This window comes from Thermobia domestica, chromosome 13, assembly GCF_964235325.1.
Source record: "Thermobia domestica chromosome 13, izTheDome1.hap1.1, whole genome shotgun sequence".
In the NCBI taxonomy this organism is placed as follows: Eukaryota; Metazoa; Arthropoda; class Insecta; order Zygentoma; family Lepismatidae; genus Thermobia; species Thermobia domestica.
In genome coordinates, this window is record NC_137466.1 from 182123535 (window position 1) to 182142988 (window position 19454).

At 34.4% G+C, this 19454-nt stretch overlaps 1 protein-coding gene across 1 annotated transcript; it reads right to left on the minus strand.

Moving 5' to 3' along the window:
- Positions 1-2159: 2159 nt before the first annotated feature.
- LOC145668837 (uncharacterized) lies at positions 2160-11720 on the minus strand. Its single transcript, XM_081737023.1, has 2 exons — positions 11649-11720; positions 2160-4119 (listed from the first exon to the last, which is right to left on the minus strand). The coding sequence occupies exons 1-2, from the start codon at positions 11664-11666 to the stop codon at positions 2383-2385; spliced, it is 1755 nt and encodes a 584-aa protein (XP_081593149.1). The 5' UTR covers positions 11667-11720; the 3' UTR covers positions 2160-2382.
- Positions 11721-19454: the final 7734 nt, after the last annotated feature.

Sequence of the window (19454 nt, forward strand, 5' to 3'; positions counted from 1 at the left end):
ACATTGTTACCACCCACTACTATTTGAACGAAGTCGTTGAGCTCTACCGAATATTCGAAACTGCACATTAAAAGCATTCTATTGCTTTATAGTTGTAAAGTAATAATTAATCACAAATATTCTTACTATTAAAATATGTTATACTTACCATTAACATATGTAGTAACTTCACAATATTTTACAAACGCAAGCAAACGAACAGAAACGTTAGGAACACAATGAAGACCCCTTTATTAGCTGCCTGTCCAAATACTTTCTTCTACTAGAAACAAATGTCAAACGTACCACACACTTTCTCGTAAATGAATAGCGGTCGGTCAAAAGTCGGTTTAGATTATCGTTTGTAGGAAGATTCTAGCCTAAATTTATGTGACACAAATACCCCTTTCTATTTGAAAATATTTTATGGTATATAATATACGGAATTCAAGTTGGCTGTCATGATAATTTAACTCAGTTTTAACACCAATACCAACCTGTAACATTTACTTTTCCCTTGTCTACTTGTCTCATTGTTACTGCCCTGTCATGATACTTTAATCTATTAGATACATACATCAAACACCCTGTCTCAGAAACAGATTTCTATGTGTCAAAGATGAGTTCACATTCTCATTTGTGGGAATATAAAGCCTAAGCTGAAGTGTAAAATCATACTCTTTTCCAGTTAAAAATGTGCTATCTGCAATATAGCCGAATTCAAGATGGCTTCCACGGTGACCACACACCAAATCAATGCACTTTTTGCAATACGAATTGCATGATTCGGTTTTCCACGCATGTCGCTGTTATTGTTCTGCCCCAATACTTTTGACTAACCCTGTATGGAGATCCACATGTATGTTCTTACAGCAAAATTAAAGAAACGTTTTCAAGAGAATATTATTCGTATAATATGTGTTTTTATACTTTGATTCAGGGGTAGAAATGGTATTTTAGAACTAATCGAACAGTTATTAATAAATAAAGTCTGATTGGACTATGTCTCGAGAATACAAACTCAGAGAGACACGGATGAAAGCAAACTTTCATCGAGAACCGACTTAAGCGATAGCGATTGTTGCAGAGCAAACAGCAACCAAACAAAATTAAGATCACCATTCAAGTTTCCTTTTTGTTTCTAATAACTACTGATATTCTTCCTTCTGTTGGACAAACACTTCTGATTACTAAGAGGACACTATGCTTTCGTACATGTTTGATTTTCATTCCTGTTTTGATTTAAGGCTTTCTGACCATCGAACTATTTCTACCCGGGCCCTTCTCACTCGAGCCCTTTTCTCGCGGGGCCCTTTAGACTCAGACCATTTTCTCGTGGGCCCCTTTGTTGCGGGGCTCTTTTGTCCGGTCTCTTTTGTCATGGAATCGCTACGTAAGGGCGTCAAGTTCTCTGTAACTTTGGGGAAGCCCACTCAGATGCGTGTTTGGTTGCACGCAAGGGTCTAAGAAGGCATACATGAGAATTTTAAGACAAACTGAATTCAAATTATGCCAAGTATTGTATATTCATAAAAATACATATGACAGTAAAATACATATAAAAGTCCATATTCACAAAAATACAGGGGAGTCCCGGTAATCCTAACACGTTTACTCCGAACAAGTCAGGGAGGATTTCTTGTTGCGAAAATACATAGTTTTAGTAAATTAATAACTAAAAGATGAAAATGGGTGCATGTGTTTGTAGAAAACAAAGTAATTTTTGTTAAATACAGTGTTTTCTTTAATACCTGTATTTGGGCCTTAAGCCACATTACGAAAATTACACAAATATTAAATAGAATAAAGGCATCACGTTTTTCACATTTTCCCAGTACAGTACATATTCTGTATTCCGAAAACGTGTTTTGAAATATTTTACGCTATGTAATGCAACACGATAGAACCGTTCACCGCTTCAAACCGTGATTTTACTATTATTGCTGCTAATCCGCACAGGGTTCGGTTCCAATTAGTTCAGATGAGCGGGATTCCACTGTACATTAGAGCTCACATAAGCATTGGGTGGCCCTGGTCCCCCATCCCCCAGGATCGGTGCCCCTGATGCTATGCTTAAGTGTCGGAAGTATTATAGAGCGAAGCAAAACAGAGGTGCTCGCTCTACTACTAAGTTATCGCTATCCCCAGTCAAGTATAAATAATACACAGAATAATACTTATTTTATTTGTCAAGAATTTATTTATTTAAAGAAAATACAAAATGCTTTCTTAATTTGAATTCTTTTCTTCAACCTTTTACTTCCTTGTGGAGTAAAAACCAAGTTTTTCCAAATCTTAAACTGTTAAAATCCATTGTCTTAAATCCATGCTTTTTAAAAAAGAAAAGGAATACTTATAATTGATCTTTATATTATACAGATTATATATCAGAACTAAGTGAGACTAGAAATCTATTGGCATATTAAAATGGTAGCGCATAATTGTGTATTGCTTCTCGTATTTGGAACTGTTTAAACCGTATTTCTTTAATTCTTTTGGGAGACGTCCTAAAATCTTGATTTGACCAAAGTTTGAAAGGAACAGGAGCAAGTCGTCTTCAGTTTCTAAAATCCCTCCCGAGTCTACCCAGAATATTTTCAAACGTTGCCGTGGAGGCATGTTACAAATTTTCTGCACAAAGTCTTCGGATTTGTTACTCAGGACCATGATGAAAAGTTCCTCAATGTTGGGCACTCTATGTAAGAGATTCATGAGACTGTCTTCAGACACAGATGCTTGTAGCTTTACAACTGTTAGAAAATGGTTTTGTTCAGGTGAATATTTAATTTGCACTATGTCCTTTATGCTGGAAATAGAACATAGATTTAAATTTGGACAACAATTGAACACAGAGGAGACATCCAACACTCCGTTAGTCTGTGAGGAGAAAAAAGCGACAGAAGATAATTGAAATTTCCGGAGATTTTCTCCTTTGTTACTGAGATATTGAAGGATCTTATTCCCTAAATTACCCTGAACGTTTCGCGTGGTAATAGTGAAGGATTCTAGAGGTGGTAAACTGTTAATATCCGCATCTTCTGATACTTTATAAAATTCTACTGCTTCCAATCTTGGACAGAGTTTCTTGATTAAATCAATATTTTGAGATGTCACAGATCTCAGAATTACTTTCTTTAATTTTAATTCGTGACTCTGATTATTTTGAGGGTGCCATTCTTCACTCAACAAATATGAAAGTAAACCACTCAAGTTTGCGTCTAGGATCTCTAAGTTCTCCAGCATTTCCAGCAACACTAGGTTTTCTTTATATGAAGAGTCGGAAAATATTGTCATTGCAAATTTACGTAATGTGGAACACAGAGGACTCTTTGTCCTTGAATAATTTTTGACTGTATTGTCACCAACTATCAGATCTCGTAACGGCATAAGTTTCCTGATTGGTAGGAACACGCCTGGAAGTTTCCAAAAACTGCTCTCCCATTCACTACTATCAGTGTCATCAATTTCATTTGTGTCCTCCAATTCCGAAATATTTTGTGTTAAAAAGTTAATGCCAATTTGTGTAATTAATGAGTCTGATACATCCAGTTCTCTAAGATTGTGACACTCTCTTCCAATAGCAGCAAGTATTTCATCTGTACAACAATGTTGTAACTCTAGTTGGATCAGGTTCACAGCTGAAGAAATTGCGTTTTTCATAAATTCAAAATTCTCATTCGTAAACCAATGTACTCGCCCTACAAAACATTTGAAACTTATACTATATAAGTTAGTGCAATTTTCGCTTAGTAATTGCAACATTCTCGTAAAATCAAAAGATGTTGTGCATCTTTGAATTGTAAGATCGATGCTACGAACATGATTTTGAAGGAAAATTTCCAGTAAGTACAAATCCTTTGAATAAAAATCGGGTTCTTCTAAATGACTAATTACATCAAAGGGGGAAGTTGGTTTGTCGTTGTTTAAGATGAAGCTACTCAGTTCTAAATATACAGTTGTAGGCAGCAGAGCATAATAATCTCGAATAGATTGTCTTCCCTTGTAGAAATTGCATACTTCTACTGCTGACTTTGGACATTTGGACAGCACTAGTTGTGCTATAACGGAGCGAAGAATTTCTTGTAAAGGTGGAATTGTTCTTAACCAAATCATTCTTTTCAAATATTGTAGTTGAGGAACCTGAAAAAAAAAGAAACAGTGGTAACAAATCCAAATCATACTATAAAACACATGCAAAGTACCACTTGAGAGAGAAACTACAATGCTGGAACCCCAACTCCTTATTGGTCTCCGCACAAAACTAATCTTCTAGCAATTGTAATGTCCAATAAATTAGAGAACTTTTCATTCTTCTTTATGGACTAAATAAGTGCCCCGAACAACTACTACAAACTGTGTTAGTAGTAAAGTGTTTGTGTGAGTGTTGGTGCCAATTACAACAAACTGGAATAAAAAACTTTAAGTCCGTAAATAATAATCATTTATTAACATACATCTAAATCTGTTGCAGTTTCTTTACAAATGCCTATAACTCTGCTCTTCCGTTTAAATGTCTGTTTTTAGGCTAAGTGTTGTTTTCAGTCCAACACTTATCAAAATTTTCCTAAAAACTAAATCCCAAATTAAATTCATTTTTTAAAAAAACAAAGGTACTCGCACTGAGCCTCACACACTACCTTTGCTATTAATAAATGTTTCCTTTTACTCACATTTTCCTCCACAAAATTTGTATACCTTTTATTTACTCAAATAATCTCCCTAGCAAAATAAACATAAAAATACATTCTAAATTTGTAGGTATAAAAACCTCATCTAAAAAAAGCGTTTAGTGTGCGCTATGCCTCTGAGCCCAGGTAAGCCTCAGTAGCACAGTTACACAACGATATTGTCACATGCTAACTATACTAAGGGGTGGTCAAAGTTTTGATTCAGTTTTTCTACTTCAAATCGTGTAAAATATCTTTGGTGGTCTGCTACAACCAGTTGCTAATACCGTAACCCAGTATTAGTATACACTGTTAACAATATACATAATAGTAATAATGAATTTACAGAAAAAAATAATTATTAAAATCTATATACTGTATTTTATCAATAACTTTTTATTTTGTACTTCAGTAGGAAAAGAGGACTACTAACATCAAGAAATGTGTCGTTGAATGTTCGTAAACGATTTATTAGCGCATGGCGCTTTAGGGATCACAGACGTGAACATTGAGAAAAGCTGAAATATTCAAGCTGGAAGCATTTGAAATGTGGTATGGGCGCAAAATGCTGCGCATATCATGGACCGAAAGGAAAAGGAATGAAGACATACTAAAGGAAGCTAACGAAGGACAACAGATCATGAAGATAATAGGAAAAAGAAGAAACAGCATGCTTGGCCATCTTATTCGGCACTCCGATTGATCACCGTGCTGAAAGAGGAAAAGGCAGAAGGAAAACCAGGAAGAGGAAGACCAAGAATAGAATATCTAGATGCAGTTACAAAGAAGAGGCCTAATCAAAGTATAAAACAGTTCTCCCAAGGGAGAAAAGAGTTTTAAAATTTCCATGTTGCCCACCAACCTATAGTTGAAGCAAATAAGAAGACTTGAAAAATATCACTGCATTTCTTCTGAGATTTAAGAAAAGATGGTTTGTAGTTAGTTAGTTCAGCATAAACGAAAGGTAGGATTTTTAGATCTCTAGTTTCATTAACAACTCATTGGTTGAACATGTTCCATATTTCGATTGAGTGATTTTTAATTAAAAGACGACTGCTTGACAAAGAGAGGTTGCTACAGAAAGGTAGACAGCCGAACAAATGCAGTTCTCGAACAAGAATTTCTTCTCGTGAAGAAGACGCCACAAATGATTTTAAGACGCTCTACTCTGCAGGAAAATAGTAATTTGTAGTTGAAGCAGTAATGGAACGTGAAGTTTCGAAATAGATAGCGTGAAATCAGGCTCTTAGCTAGAGGTTGGCAAGGAGGGGCTCAGTCCCCTTGTGACCACTGTTAACACCGTGAAACTCTCAGTTGTTTGTTGTATGTATATATGAGTGTAAAGTAAACTGATGTTATCCCCTTTATTTCTCTCTGTGCTTCTAGTTAACCATCCTTTTGTATGATACCATTTTGACTGGAACCACCTTATGTAGAGTCGTTTCGACGTATGATTGACGTCATACTAAACTACTGACTTCTGTAGGAGACTTATACTAGTCGAACTCTTTAGTATGGCACTAATCGCGCTTCAAAACGACTCTGCATAAGGCCTGAAATGTCTAACTTGCTTTTTTTTCACAAGCAAGTAAGGATCACTTATTCTTTGTTTCAACTTTTTCCTCTAATGAGAAACGGGTGAAATATGTCTCGTTCTCAATGAGATTGTCCACTAATTTTCGCGATACTACCATAGAAGATGTCCGATCACTCCATTTGGGGAATTTTACACACACACACACACATTTCACACAAAACTGACAAAGTACACTGTATTACCACTTCAAAGAAACAGGTAAAAACGGGTATAGGGCTAAATCCCCCAAATCATATACACAAACTTAACCACTTCATTCGAAACAACACATATCAGTGTACCAATGCAAAACAGTAGTGCAACAACGCACAAACAATTATACTATTTATGTTCTTACAAAAATGTCTATTTTTTTAGCTCCGAAGTATTGAAAAAAAGAAATGCCTCTTCTGGGGCCTCATTCCATATTAGTACTCGATAAATAAGCGGATCGGAACGCAAAAAAAAAGAAAAGAAAATGAAAAAAGAAAGAAAAGAAAGAAAAAATACAAACAATTGTAACTATTATGTCGATTATCACAAATTTAGCGTTGCGATTATGCAAATCAATACGGAGTAAGTTCTCTGGTGTAGTAATACTCTCATAGTAACAAACTTCTATTCTTTTTTCGCAAGAACTTCTTACTGAACATGAGCTGCTAAATTTTTCATAGTCTTTCTCTTTTATATTTTCTTACAAGACCGTGTGTATCGCTTTTGTCTTCCTGAACACCCGAAAGGCAAGCCTTAGTCAAACAAGACCGTGTGTATCGCTTTTGTCTTCCTGAACATCCGAAAGGCAAGCCTTAGCCAACTTCGTCGGCATTCGTCCACTTAAGTGGAATAGTATTGAATTTATGTATTGCGTGAATAGTTTTTGTCTGCTGAGAGCGATGGATGGGTAATTGTCAGCACCCAGTCTCGTAATTCCATGAGAAGGGCTGATGGCTACGGGAAAAGGCCCTAAATGCGGTATTTCAGGAGTTCTACTTCAAAATCTCTTTATTACTCACTTGCTATTTAAATAGCGCATTCAAAAAATCTGCCCATTTTAATAAAATTAATTGGATCAATGTCTAAAAACATCATTTGAGACTGATGTATAAATATTTGGATAGGTTTAGCCTTATACCCTTAGCCCTTTACTGTTCACTATGACTTACAGTTGACCAAAAAATCTCAAACTTGTACAGGATGATATATAGGCACTCTATATCATCTCTACTGATTTTGAAAATTTTCCCGCCAAAACTCTTTGAGTTATGAATTGTTACCATATGGTTACATTGTCCAATATGCCTGTATTCATAGTTGTAACCATATGGTAACATTGGCCAATATGGTGTGCTTGTTATGTAAAAACCATTTCTACTAGAGCAGTACGATAGTAAACTGATATAAGAGTCCAGTTGCAAAATACTGAATATATTTTAAACCGTGTTCAATTACAAACAATACTTTTGTGTTACAGCTCCTAAATAGTCATGTTATCAAATATCTGGGGCATATAATTACAACTTACAGCCACTTGTCAAGAAATGATGGTGACTTTTTTGCGTGAAAGTTAGTATAAAAATGACAGTGTATTTATTTTGACTAAATAAATTACAAATAATTGTTGTGGTATTGGATGTTTTCTTGCACTGTAATGTAGTGCTTATGGACATATTTCTTTACCATATAATAACATTTTTAGAGCAGTATAGTTAGTTTCTACGAATGGAATACCAGAAAGCAGTTTTTGTTTTTATTTCAGTAAAAGACAACCTTGCATCACATTTCATGCACGTAATTCGACTAGTACCATATTTCTAAACCGGCACCTTCTTTTAGACGTATGGATAGGCCAGTGGGGTATATTATCTGTTGTAGTATCATCACTCGGGCGAAGTTTTCAGTGGTTGACCTGTCTTTCCTTGCGGTTCTATTGTCGATTCTACAGAGGACCATCCTCTCTTTGGTTTCCCACACGTAGCAAGTGCGTAGGTAATATCAGAACGATATACCTTCAACCGTATATGTAATTCTCTAACCATTTTACGGTCTCTCCTGCATATCAGTCAGCTGTTTACTACAGCCAAGTCTAGGATGTAGCCGAAGATTTTGAGGTACCAATGTTTGGCTTCATTGTACGATAAATTATAGTTAGCATATTTGATTTATCCACTGCCCCTATATGTTTGTTTTATCGTTTGATAATGGCTAGGCACTAAACATGCATTTTTTCTTTGAAACTTCAGAGTCAGCATCACAATCGGTTATGTCATCCGGTAGAGATGTAAGACCTTTTGGAATGCTATTATTCTGAAAAAAGAAACAAAGGTAAAATTATTCTAAATCAGATATTTTTCGATGTTTTTTTTATGAAGTAAAACCTTCAAACATGAAATAGATTTTGATGAATATCTGGATTCAAAGAACGTGATTTAAAATTGTATTATGTTACATAGAATTTACTGAAAATACCAGTAGCAAGTTAAAGATATTATGCCAAAGGACGAGAATAGTGAAAATGTAGGAAACAAAAAGGGAAGGGTTTTTATCCACTTTCTTTCTACTAGTAGTTTTGAAATGTATATTCAATATCAAGCATATAATATGCTAAAATTTAGCAGCAACACAAAGAAAATTTGCAACAGCAGAATACTTCTACGAGATGCATAAACATATATAGGTGCTAAATGATTCAACATACCTCACTGTCAGGTACATAATCTTGATCTTGAGGAACTTAGGTCTTCATCGGATTCGGACGAATCAATGTCAGGCAACTGCGATGAATCGGATATGACAGCTGTTGCTCCTTAAGACTTTTTCGTAAAACACATTGACCGAGATACCATCCCCATCCATTTTGAGCGACGACGAACTGAACTCTGATATGAACAAACTAAAAAATATAATAAGTCAGTAAGCTATAAATTTATTGCTCATAGATCAGCGTTCAGGATAGATCTGGGTAAAAGAAAAAGGGGTACACAAATTGTACCTAAAACACATTTACATTTAACGATATCCTATATAAAAGTATTATTAGAAATGGTGTAATACCAACAAAACATTTACTGACAACGCCCCTGATTACAGTTCACTAGATTTACGAAAGCCGAAAATGAAAATGGACACGCCTTAATGAAACAAATTGATGAACCAAACTGTAATATGGAAAATTTCACAGAGTAAAGACACATAAAGCATTTCTTTCATGTATGAATATAAACAATTCAGTAAATACACTTGTACATAAAATCGCGAAGAATAAAGTTCAATAAATAATATAATTTTATTCCCTTATTGAACAATGTAACCATATGGTTACACGAGGTTTAACAACCCTAAACGTACTCATAAATTGATATAAATGATAAAATTAAATTTAAAATCTTTCAATTAGGCTTTATAAACAACTAGAAGTCAACAAAACAAAATTACTGTTACTTACCTAACAACCAGGAATATTTCCTCTTCACCCTCTGTGAATTCTGGCTTCTACTAACAAACACAACACATCTTTCCCACATAAAGTTACCCGAACCCACTTCAAGGTGTCAGAACGAGTCAGCGTACGAAGCGGAAAGGTGCAGCCATATGGTAACAATGACCAACAACGGAATATTGAATTAGCGTTCACGTTAGACAAGTTCGATTATATTGTAACCATATGGTAACAAAAAACAGTAAAGGGTTAATGGACCCAACATCTCTGAATTGGTGTATTTTGCTCTCTAAAGGGGGCAAACTGCTAAAAAAAATGATACAAAAGCTAATCATTTTTCTTTTGCCCGTTTTTCGTAAGTGAAAAGAGATAATGAAATATAACTTACCACAAGACCAGAAAATTTGAATTACCCCAAAATCTAGGTTATGGGAGTGGCTAGAAAAATGAACTCATCGGTAATTAATAAGAGATTTGGCAACCTAAGGTAGTCACTGTACTTCATGTTGCAGTCTGATCATGTGTTCTAGCTTGGGTCTTTCGACCGTTTAGCACAAAGAATCTTTTGTTAATTCTTTTTGTGTAGACTATATTCAAACATTACGTATGGGAAAACGAATAAACATAAAATTATATTCGTTAAAACATGACATATTCAATATATCGTGCGAGCGGTCCTGGGTTCGATTTCCGATGGGGAGGGGGTACTCGGTCGAAAATGTGTGAAAAGCTTTTTCAGGACAGCCATCCTGAATGAGGTTTTCCTCATACCAGGCAAATGACGGGGTGGTACCTTACTTATAGGTCCCAAGCCCCTTCCTTCCTTCCCTTTCCCTGGATAGTGTGCTCACCGAATGACGTCATTTCTCATACGTGACGGGTAAAATGGCCATAGACATTGAAAGTCCACAAATCTAATTCCTAAATCCTAAATCAAGACATCGTATCTTGATTAACAAATGTCACTCCGAGAATCAAACAAACGAATCGAGTATTGAACATAATTAGTCAACTATAAAATTCTACAATCATATTGCAATGATGACATTTCGGTTGCTTATGGGTTGCCAGGTGTATTTGGGTTGCATTGAGTTTAAGAACTGAGATTCAGTCCCGGATAACCCGGACAAAAGTTATGACCCAAGTGATCTGGAACCTCAAGACCCATTATATCACTGCTCAATAGGTTTACGTGGAATATAATAGTTTCTAACATGCAATAAATTGAAGCTTTACAAATACTCAGAAAACAAATAATTAATGAAACAAGTACAATAAGATAAACGGCTATGGTTATGGGGTGGTACCGATAGTTTTTACGATTACATTACTAGAACACGCATGTCCTGCTTCTACTAAACTAGTTTCTACACCATTGAAATAACAATTATTAACAATAATTAGTGCTTTTTTTTAAATAATCAGGACAATATCCATGAGATCACATATCACACTAAATAACTGCATCACATTGCACCCTAATACCTTCAGAAAATTAGCTACCGAAAGAAAAATAAATCTCACTCCACCTTGTTATTAGATGGTTGGGAATACTGCTGTCTTTTTCCTGTTAATTTGAATCGTGGAGCTTTAGAGCCAGTGGGGCTTCGGAATATCTATGAAGTTACCATTTCTGAGAATCATTTTTACTTTCTTGTCTAACGCCTACAAATTTCTATGAGAAACCGAACAATCACTCGATTGCTTTGAAGCTTAACTAAAGTTCTTGAAATTAGAATAAAGTTAGTTACTCAGTTAACATAAAACATATTGATTCGACTGAAATGATGAAAAAAAAAACTTTTGAAAATTTCTGTCACGTCCACAATTGAAATTTTTATCACCGCTGTTTTTCCACAACTCTAACAGAAAATGCATATACTATATCAAGTCACGTTGGAAGAGAACGTACTAGAGAGCTTACTTCAAAGTATCTTGTATTAGAAAAAAAATTCAAGCAAAGTATTGAATTTTAGTAAATAATACTTACATGATAATTTTCAACCATCCATTGTTTTCAGACATGTTATATCTATAACTATGCATCCTTATTGTTGTATAATACAATAATGAATTATTTTGTTTAATAATTTATCTTCATAAAGCATCTATTTACATAAATAGGAACTTAACGTATTCTTCAATATTGTTAAAAAATAACGAAAGAAAGCCAAGATGAGACATACATCATCAGCTGAACATAATGATGAGGTTTATCATAAACATCACGCCCATTTTTCGAAAAAAAAAATAGAAAAACATTCTTTTGTAAACATAGAAAATGAACGTGTACGAATTACTGTGTCGGTTCTCCGGTTTTCACCACTTCGTTGCTTGCAAATTCTCCCAATCAGTGACTTGTTTTAAGATGGGGAATAGATGAAATCACTAGGTGTAAGTATTGGACTACTAAGGCCATGTTCAACAAGTTTCAATTAGGTTTACACGCATGTTCCACAGTTCTTCTGGCTATGTGAAATCCGACGTTATCATGAAAGAAACCGATGCCTGATGTGAACATTTTAGATCGATTTCGCTTGATTGGAGACCCTTTAAAGGCCGCCAGAGTTCACAATTTCGCTGTTCATTGATAGTTCGTTTTTGAAGAAACTCTAGCTGAAGACCAAATCTCATTTCCAAGATATGTAAAGAGTATTTTATACGGGGTGTTCCACAAAGTGCCATTTTTGACAATTTTACGAAATTTTTATCTCAATGCACGAACTAAAGATACTATCCGCTTTCAATTGTCTTTCCTTCTGCATATTGTTATGTGTCTTCGAAAAATTTACTGCTCTATTACAACTATAAGAAGTAAACTATATTTTATACAGAGTGTTCCAAAAAAGAGTACCATTTTAGACAATTTGACGACATTTGGGTCTCAATACACGAACTGAAGATATTGCCCAATTTGCTTTTTTTTTTTTAAAAAAAACAATACTGTTACATGATAGGGTAGACGGCCCAACTTTTCCACACTATTGAAATTTGCTTTGAAAAAATATCTTTTCTCGGCCCACTCGAGTATGTAGTGTTGCATTCCAAGGATTTTAACTGCTTTGTTTTTGTAATTTTAATGAAGATACTAAAAACGCTTAGATAGAAATTCAAAGATTCAGAAAGAAATGTACGTGTGAACTTACCGTTCGAAGTAGAAATACAAAATACGACATAAAATGGCGAATTTAAAAAAGATCGAAAACAACATTTCAGTAACAGAATTTATGTAGAAGAATAAAGAAGACGAATTCGATTAAAAAGCAAATTGATTTGATAGGAGATAGAATGACTAATATCGGTATATTAGCTTTGAAAATGACATGAATAATGTTCCGTTCTATCGATATAAGACTTGTAAGACCTGATTTCGTTACAGCTTCCTTTTTATTAATATTATTTGTTAAGTTTACTTAGTTATTGCCTGAATTAATCAAATGGTGTTATAATTTATAATTTTTCAATATTAAATAATTAATTTTTCACAATGTTTCTAGTGTGCTGATAGTTTCTCCATCTGCAACACAAGATAAGAGTTGGATGTTATAGACTGAATTTAGTGCCAATTTTGTTCGTCTTTTTAAAATTAGGTTTCATGTAAAGTGTTCTCAACTTTCATCAACTATTAAGATTTCCTCAAATATTTTATTTCAGCATAATCACCGTTGTTTATTTTAATTATTTAGTGTACATAAGGTGGGAGAATATTCATTAATTGTGCAGAAGTCATTATTTGTTAAAATATATTGGAGGTAAGTTTATTTTGTATTATTAGTTAACATATATAGTGAAATTGTCAGCTCCAGCTAAGTTTGATGAGCTAGAAATTATTAATTACTTGAACAGACACGCTCAACTGAACAATCGAATTTCAAGTGAAAGTTGATAGATACTGCAAGTGATAAATTGCGTACCGGTGCAATATTAAGCGTGCTCGAAAATAATAATCTAAAGATTTTGAAATCTGGTTTTATTTATGAATACATTGTTTTAAATTCAGAGTACCACTTACGGATACTCTGCCCCCTGGGTGCATCACCAAATGTCCTTGTAAGATTACACTTTACAGTGATAACAAAATGGCATGCGTGAAAATAAAACGTCTTCTTCTCTTTATTCGCAGCCATTTTCTCTCCTAGTGACCTAGCGGCGAAAACGATAACTACCAAGAACTTAACCAACTACTGACAATTATTGAGTTTTCTTTTCCACTGTTATTACTTTCACATGTCTGAGCGTTGTTAAACGAAATTTGCTCAGGTTTCGTATTAGAATGACCATTTGTAAGAACACTGCATTTTGTGCCATGTCTCATTAAGGAAAGAAAACTGTTTATTGCCATCTTAGTAGGGTTGCCAAGCACATATACTCTTAAGAATGTGACATCATCACTCGTCAAAAATGTAAACAACCTGGAAAGAGTGATTACGTGAAATTGAGCGATTCCGAGTTCGAATTTAACAACTTTAGTTACTTTGAAGTATTTATTAAACTTACTTATTCCAGTTTTGATTGTGTCGGCACAGGTAATTTGTGTAGTCTACCCTCAATAACAAATCATATTTAAAACAGAAAAGCAAATATAATTGACAATCTAATTATGGCATGCACAAAATATACTTGAAAAAGAAGTCTTGCCAGCTTAGATGAAGCTAGTAATGTCTCATATTGACTACATACTTTTACCGCATCTGGATACATGATTTAATTGGAGGATGTAGCTGATGTTAAAACACTACTAGCCGATGAAGCATTCCTCGCTCTTGAAACTGTACTTTTGCTGATCATTAGCAGCATTGGTAATTCCAGTTGGATGCTTTCAACTCTTCAACAAATTCCGCACACTACAGGTCGATGTCAATGCGAATTATCTATAAGCTCTGCTTTAAACCAGTTTATCGACAAACGATTCCTTTTGTCACTCCGAAATAATCTGAATAGAACAGAAAATAGGACTTGTAAGAGGAAAGATTACCGGACATTCAATGTCCAGTTTTAAGGTCTTATCACACACAGGACAAGGAGATCAAAAACCGAACTGTCCAATAAAATACTGGACGGTTGGTAACCCTACACCTTAGTGGTGTCTCAATGAATTGCTTGATAAGGGTATATGCTTCCTTATGTCAATGTGTGGGGCGGTTGCCGCATCGCATCAATTGTTGGAGTTACAAAAAAAAAAAAAAAAAAAAGTCAAAACCTATGAATGGGATGTTGCAAACATCCACAATTTATTCAGGTTCTTAAGATTTATCGATTAGCATATAATATTTCATCATTGGGATTTTTCCTATCTCATTAAAACACTAATAATAGTATTGTAGAACTGGCAAAAAATTCTTTTCAGTTTTTGGAAAGATATTTTTGTGATTCCTCATTGGTAGACGAACCACCTAATCAATGTGAAATTTACATATGTCCAGTGTGTTGTCTGGGTGATGATGCTTGATCGTTAGAGGAAAAAGCCACAGGTACATATACAAGAGCTAAGTATGGTTCCGCTCACTCGCCATTCCCGACGATTTTTACATACTCTGGGTTAACTTACCTGCGCGTCAACATTGAGGTTAAATAATTAGATTAACGCATATTTATTTACCTACTAGCAGAATATCCGTTCTTCTTACGGGTATAATACATTTCATTTTGGACATAAAAGAATTAATTTGGATTTAAATGGCATTGAAAGTGTCCTGTTCATCTCAGCCACCCCGAAAACTATAAATTCAATTCCACATGCGACGATTTTGATATATTTAAAATTGCAAAAATTTAGTTTCTTGGACTTTACACAAAAACAATGACTGCATCCTTTTACGACACTTAGCAACGTGATGTTTTACTTAATCTCAAGCATTTCTCACGCGCAAACAACTTACTCTCAGTACAGCTTACAATGTATGTTTCATAATTCCATTAGTGCAATTTACACATAAGTCTTTATTAACGATACAGACACTATCACTACCTATCGACATTATACTACTTTTATTTATAAAGTTGCTTCCCCAATTTTCGGTTTTCCATCAACATACATGCACTTTTATTCCTCCTCACTGTTCGAGAAACAGTATATTTACACTTCTATCTTAAATGTCTGCTCTTATTATCATAACACTAGTGTCATCCTGGTTACATAAAATCCTGGCTGGGTCGCCACTACAACTAAGTCCTCCAATGTAATAGAGATAGAAAGACTTTATTAATACAGAAGTAGAAGTAGAAATAGTTGAAGAGTTAATCTTATCGCTACTGTTACTCTACCAAAATTACTAAATTTACGGAACGGATTTTAAAAGCAGAAGAAATTACTAGCAATAATACTTTAAAATAGAGAATAAAATAGGAAAAGAACGTAATTTCTATTAGAAAATTGATACCAACAATAAAGGTTATGAAAATGACAATTGCTGTGAATTAAATACATTAGAATTTTTTGAAGTGATAGATTGGTCCTATTAATTTTGCTAACTTCGCATGCTCAAGTCCATTGTTACCACAACCACTCGAAATTGAAATATAAAGAAAACGCAAAGGAAAGGGAGAAAACACATGACGTTTTTATATCTTTTGGGGTCTCCATGTTTTACAATGTTTAAACCCCGAATGACAATTAGACTTTTATCATTTGTGCGGTGCAGATCTAGTCACGCATTCACTGCATATAGTCAAATTTTTATTTGACCCTGTATTGGTGTCCCGATTATTCAACTTTAGTACGACTACCTAACTGAACCAAATTATCCTAAACCAGAGGGTCTCGCTACACATGAACCATGACAGAAACAGGTGAAAAAGTCCAATAATTTAGTTTAAAATGAAATACATACTAGAATGTTCACTTTGAGGCCAAATTGTGCTAATCATTAAAATAACTGAATACAAGTTTAGATTCGTAATTACCAGATACAGTAAAGCTCCCATACATATTTTTCACATTTATTTACATTTTAAATTATCACCTTGTTTCATGTGGGCTGAAAACAATTGCCAAACTGAGAATTTATTGTATCGATCTGTAAACTTGACTAATACACAAGAGAATTCTTAGAAGACCACAAAAATGCATAAAATAATATTTTAAAATATTATAAAAAGCTAAAGAAACGAAATCTGACAACGAACATATGAGAATAGTTATAATAATCTAAACATGCTACTGATTATTATTAACGCTACTTAAAACTAAGGAAAAATGTTACTAAAAGTCATATAAATATCTAAATGTTAAAATAAAAAAAATCACTGATAATTACAGTTTCACATTTCTAAGTAAATATTATACAGTATAAATAGAACATTACGACGTCGGGAGTTTCCTAACAATAATTTCTAAACCAAATATGAACCCCACGATATCCTTGAATCATCATGACAATATAACAGTAGATCTGCGATCTATACTTCAAAATTAAATTAAACTTCACCATTAACTTTCATTTTAACTTTTTGTCCTGAGAGAAGGTCATCAATAAATTCAACATTTGATAAGAATGGTGAAGAAAAAGATGCTTCTTCTAGGATAACTAAATATTTCATTTTATAAATTGCTAGTATCTAGATAAATTGAAAACGTGTTGCACTCCACTGAAGAGATTCCACTCACCCTACTTGGAGATCCACTTAAAATAAAATCAGCTTTGTAGTTGACAGAAAGCGCTCGAAATTTTCTATTAGAGAGTAGAAGAAGAAAAAGAAAGAATTTACTTATGTATTTTTGTAAATGTAAGGAACAGGTGGATCCAAGAATCTTATAAAATAGAGGATCTGCCCTTACAACAAAATCTTAAAGCCATACGTCACAGTTTCGCCACCCCTACTCTCCCCAGTCCGCCCAATAGGATCGCAATGGTTTGAGCCAACAATTATGGCGGAAACGAAAGTAGCCAATCAGACGATGGTAGAAACGAGAGTAGCCAATCAGACGTGCCGATGCTCGGTTGCTTTTTGGCTTCACCGATTTAATAGGATGAAGATACATATGGGCAGATCCTCTATTTATAACATCCTTGGGTGGGTCAGCTATATTCAGTATGTGTGGAAGCAAGTGGTGATAGTGCAAGCACACTGTGCATAGAGTAATAATATAGTATAAGAGGTTTCAGCTACTCTTCCTGCTGAAACTGTGGAGACCGTGGCGCCACCACTCAAGGAAGTTGGGTACCATAAGCTACTAAAAGCAAGAACGAATCAAATCATTCAGAGCGAGTGAGTCTGATAGGATTAGCCAATGATACACTTAGCTACTGCCAGTAACAGGCGATGCAGTTAGTTACAACTCTAGCCGGTAATGCCACCGAGTCACTTTCGTTGCATTGTGGGAACGATTTGAATTTCCATTAGCAATATAGGGAGTGGTTTATCAGGATAATCATTGATACTGTGTTTCTCATGTTACTAGGTGCCTTAGGTGCCAGACAGTTTTATTGTTATGGATTCTGACTTAACACAGTGCATTGACATGGCTTCCCTATGAGGTATTACAAGATTAAAACATACAGTTTGGATTATGTTTTGGAACATTATTAGGCATGTCAGAGGTAAACTTTAACTGCAGTTTTACTATACGGATCCTTAGTATAAGTAGTAGTAGTAGTAGTAAAAGTAGGAGATAATTTTGGAAGTGGGGGCCAAAATCAGGCAAAATCACCATGTTTACAGGAGAAATAAGTTAATGTTACGTAAGTGTAATTACTAAGTACTAACGTAACATAACATTACATAACAAAACACAGAAAAAATAGGAAGAAAGTACGAATTTTAAGCAAATAATTCTGGTCCCCTAAATACATTTTTCCTAACTTAACCTAACTAAACTAATCCAAACTAACCTAAACTAACCTGACCTATCTAAAGCATAAAAAAACAGAAAATATGGCAAGAAAGCACGAAATTTAAGCAAAATATTCTGCCCCCAGTTCCAAAAATATGCCAAAAGTAGTAGTAGTAGTAATAGTAGTAGTAGTGGTAGTAGTAGTAGTAGTAGGAAGGGGTTAGATGCCCCGCAGGAGTTGGTTGGGCTCTGTTCTCGACATGAAATGGACAAATTAAAGACTTGTCCTATTCTTTCTGTACATTTACACTCTATGGGTCCGTATAACAAAACTGTACCAAAATTTGCATATATTTTGATTACTTATACATTCCTCTTTTGAAATAGCATTTGATATTTCTTAAGCTTTACAATTCTATGATCTCCTAAACTGAGTCAACACTGAAAAATATTTCAAATGGGACATTATACTTGAAATTGTGTTGTATAATCTAAACGTAAAATATTTATTTTAATTTTGACGAGAAGAAGAAGAAATAATCTCTCAATAGAAATCTCTTTACAGTTGGTATTAGAAGGATGAAAAATGTTTCAAGATCCATTTACTTTCACGTTCAGTGCTGCTTCTTATTAAATCAAAGTTCTAAACTGTCTAAAATGTTCATAATAAGGCAACACTACCGGAACTGCAATCTCTTTATATATGTGATGGTCTTTTCCATATAGTCTCTTACTTATGATAATTTAGGACCAGACAATATTGAATCTTTCTTATCATTCATTTATAGTTTTAAAAAATATTTTATTATACTGTAAATATTTAGATGAAACTGTCTGTACCAAAACTCGCTAATTAAAAAAAAGTAAAGATAAAGAGCTGATCTGTTTGATGCTGCGCATGCACAAATTATCACGAACGTAGCCGAAGTTTCGACTCTAAAAAGCAGTTTCTTGTTCCCAACTAAATTATGGCATTAGCCAAACTCTGACCGTTATTATGCAGTCTATTTGATTCGAGGTCCA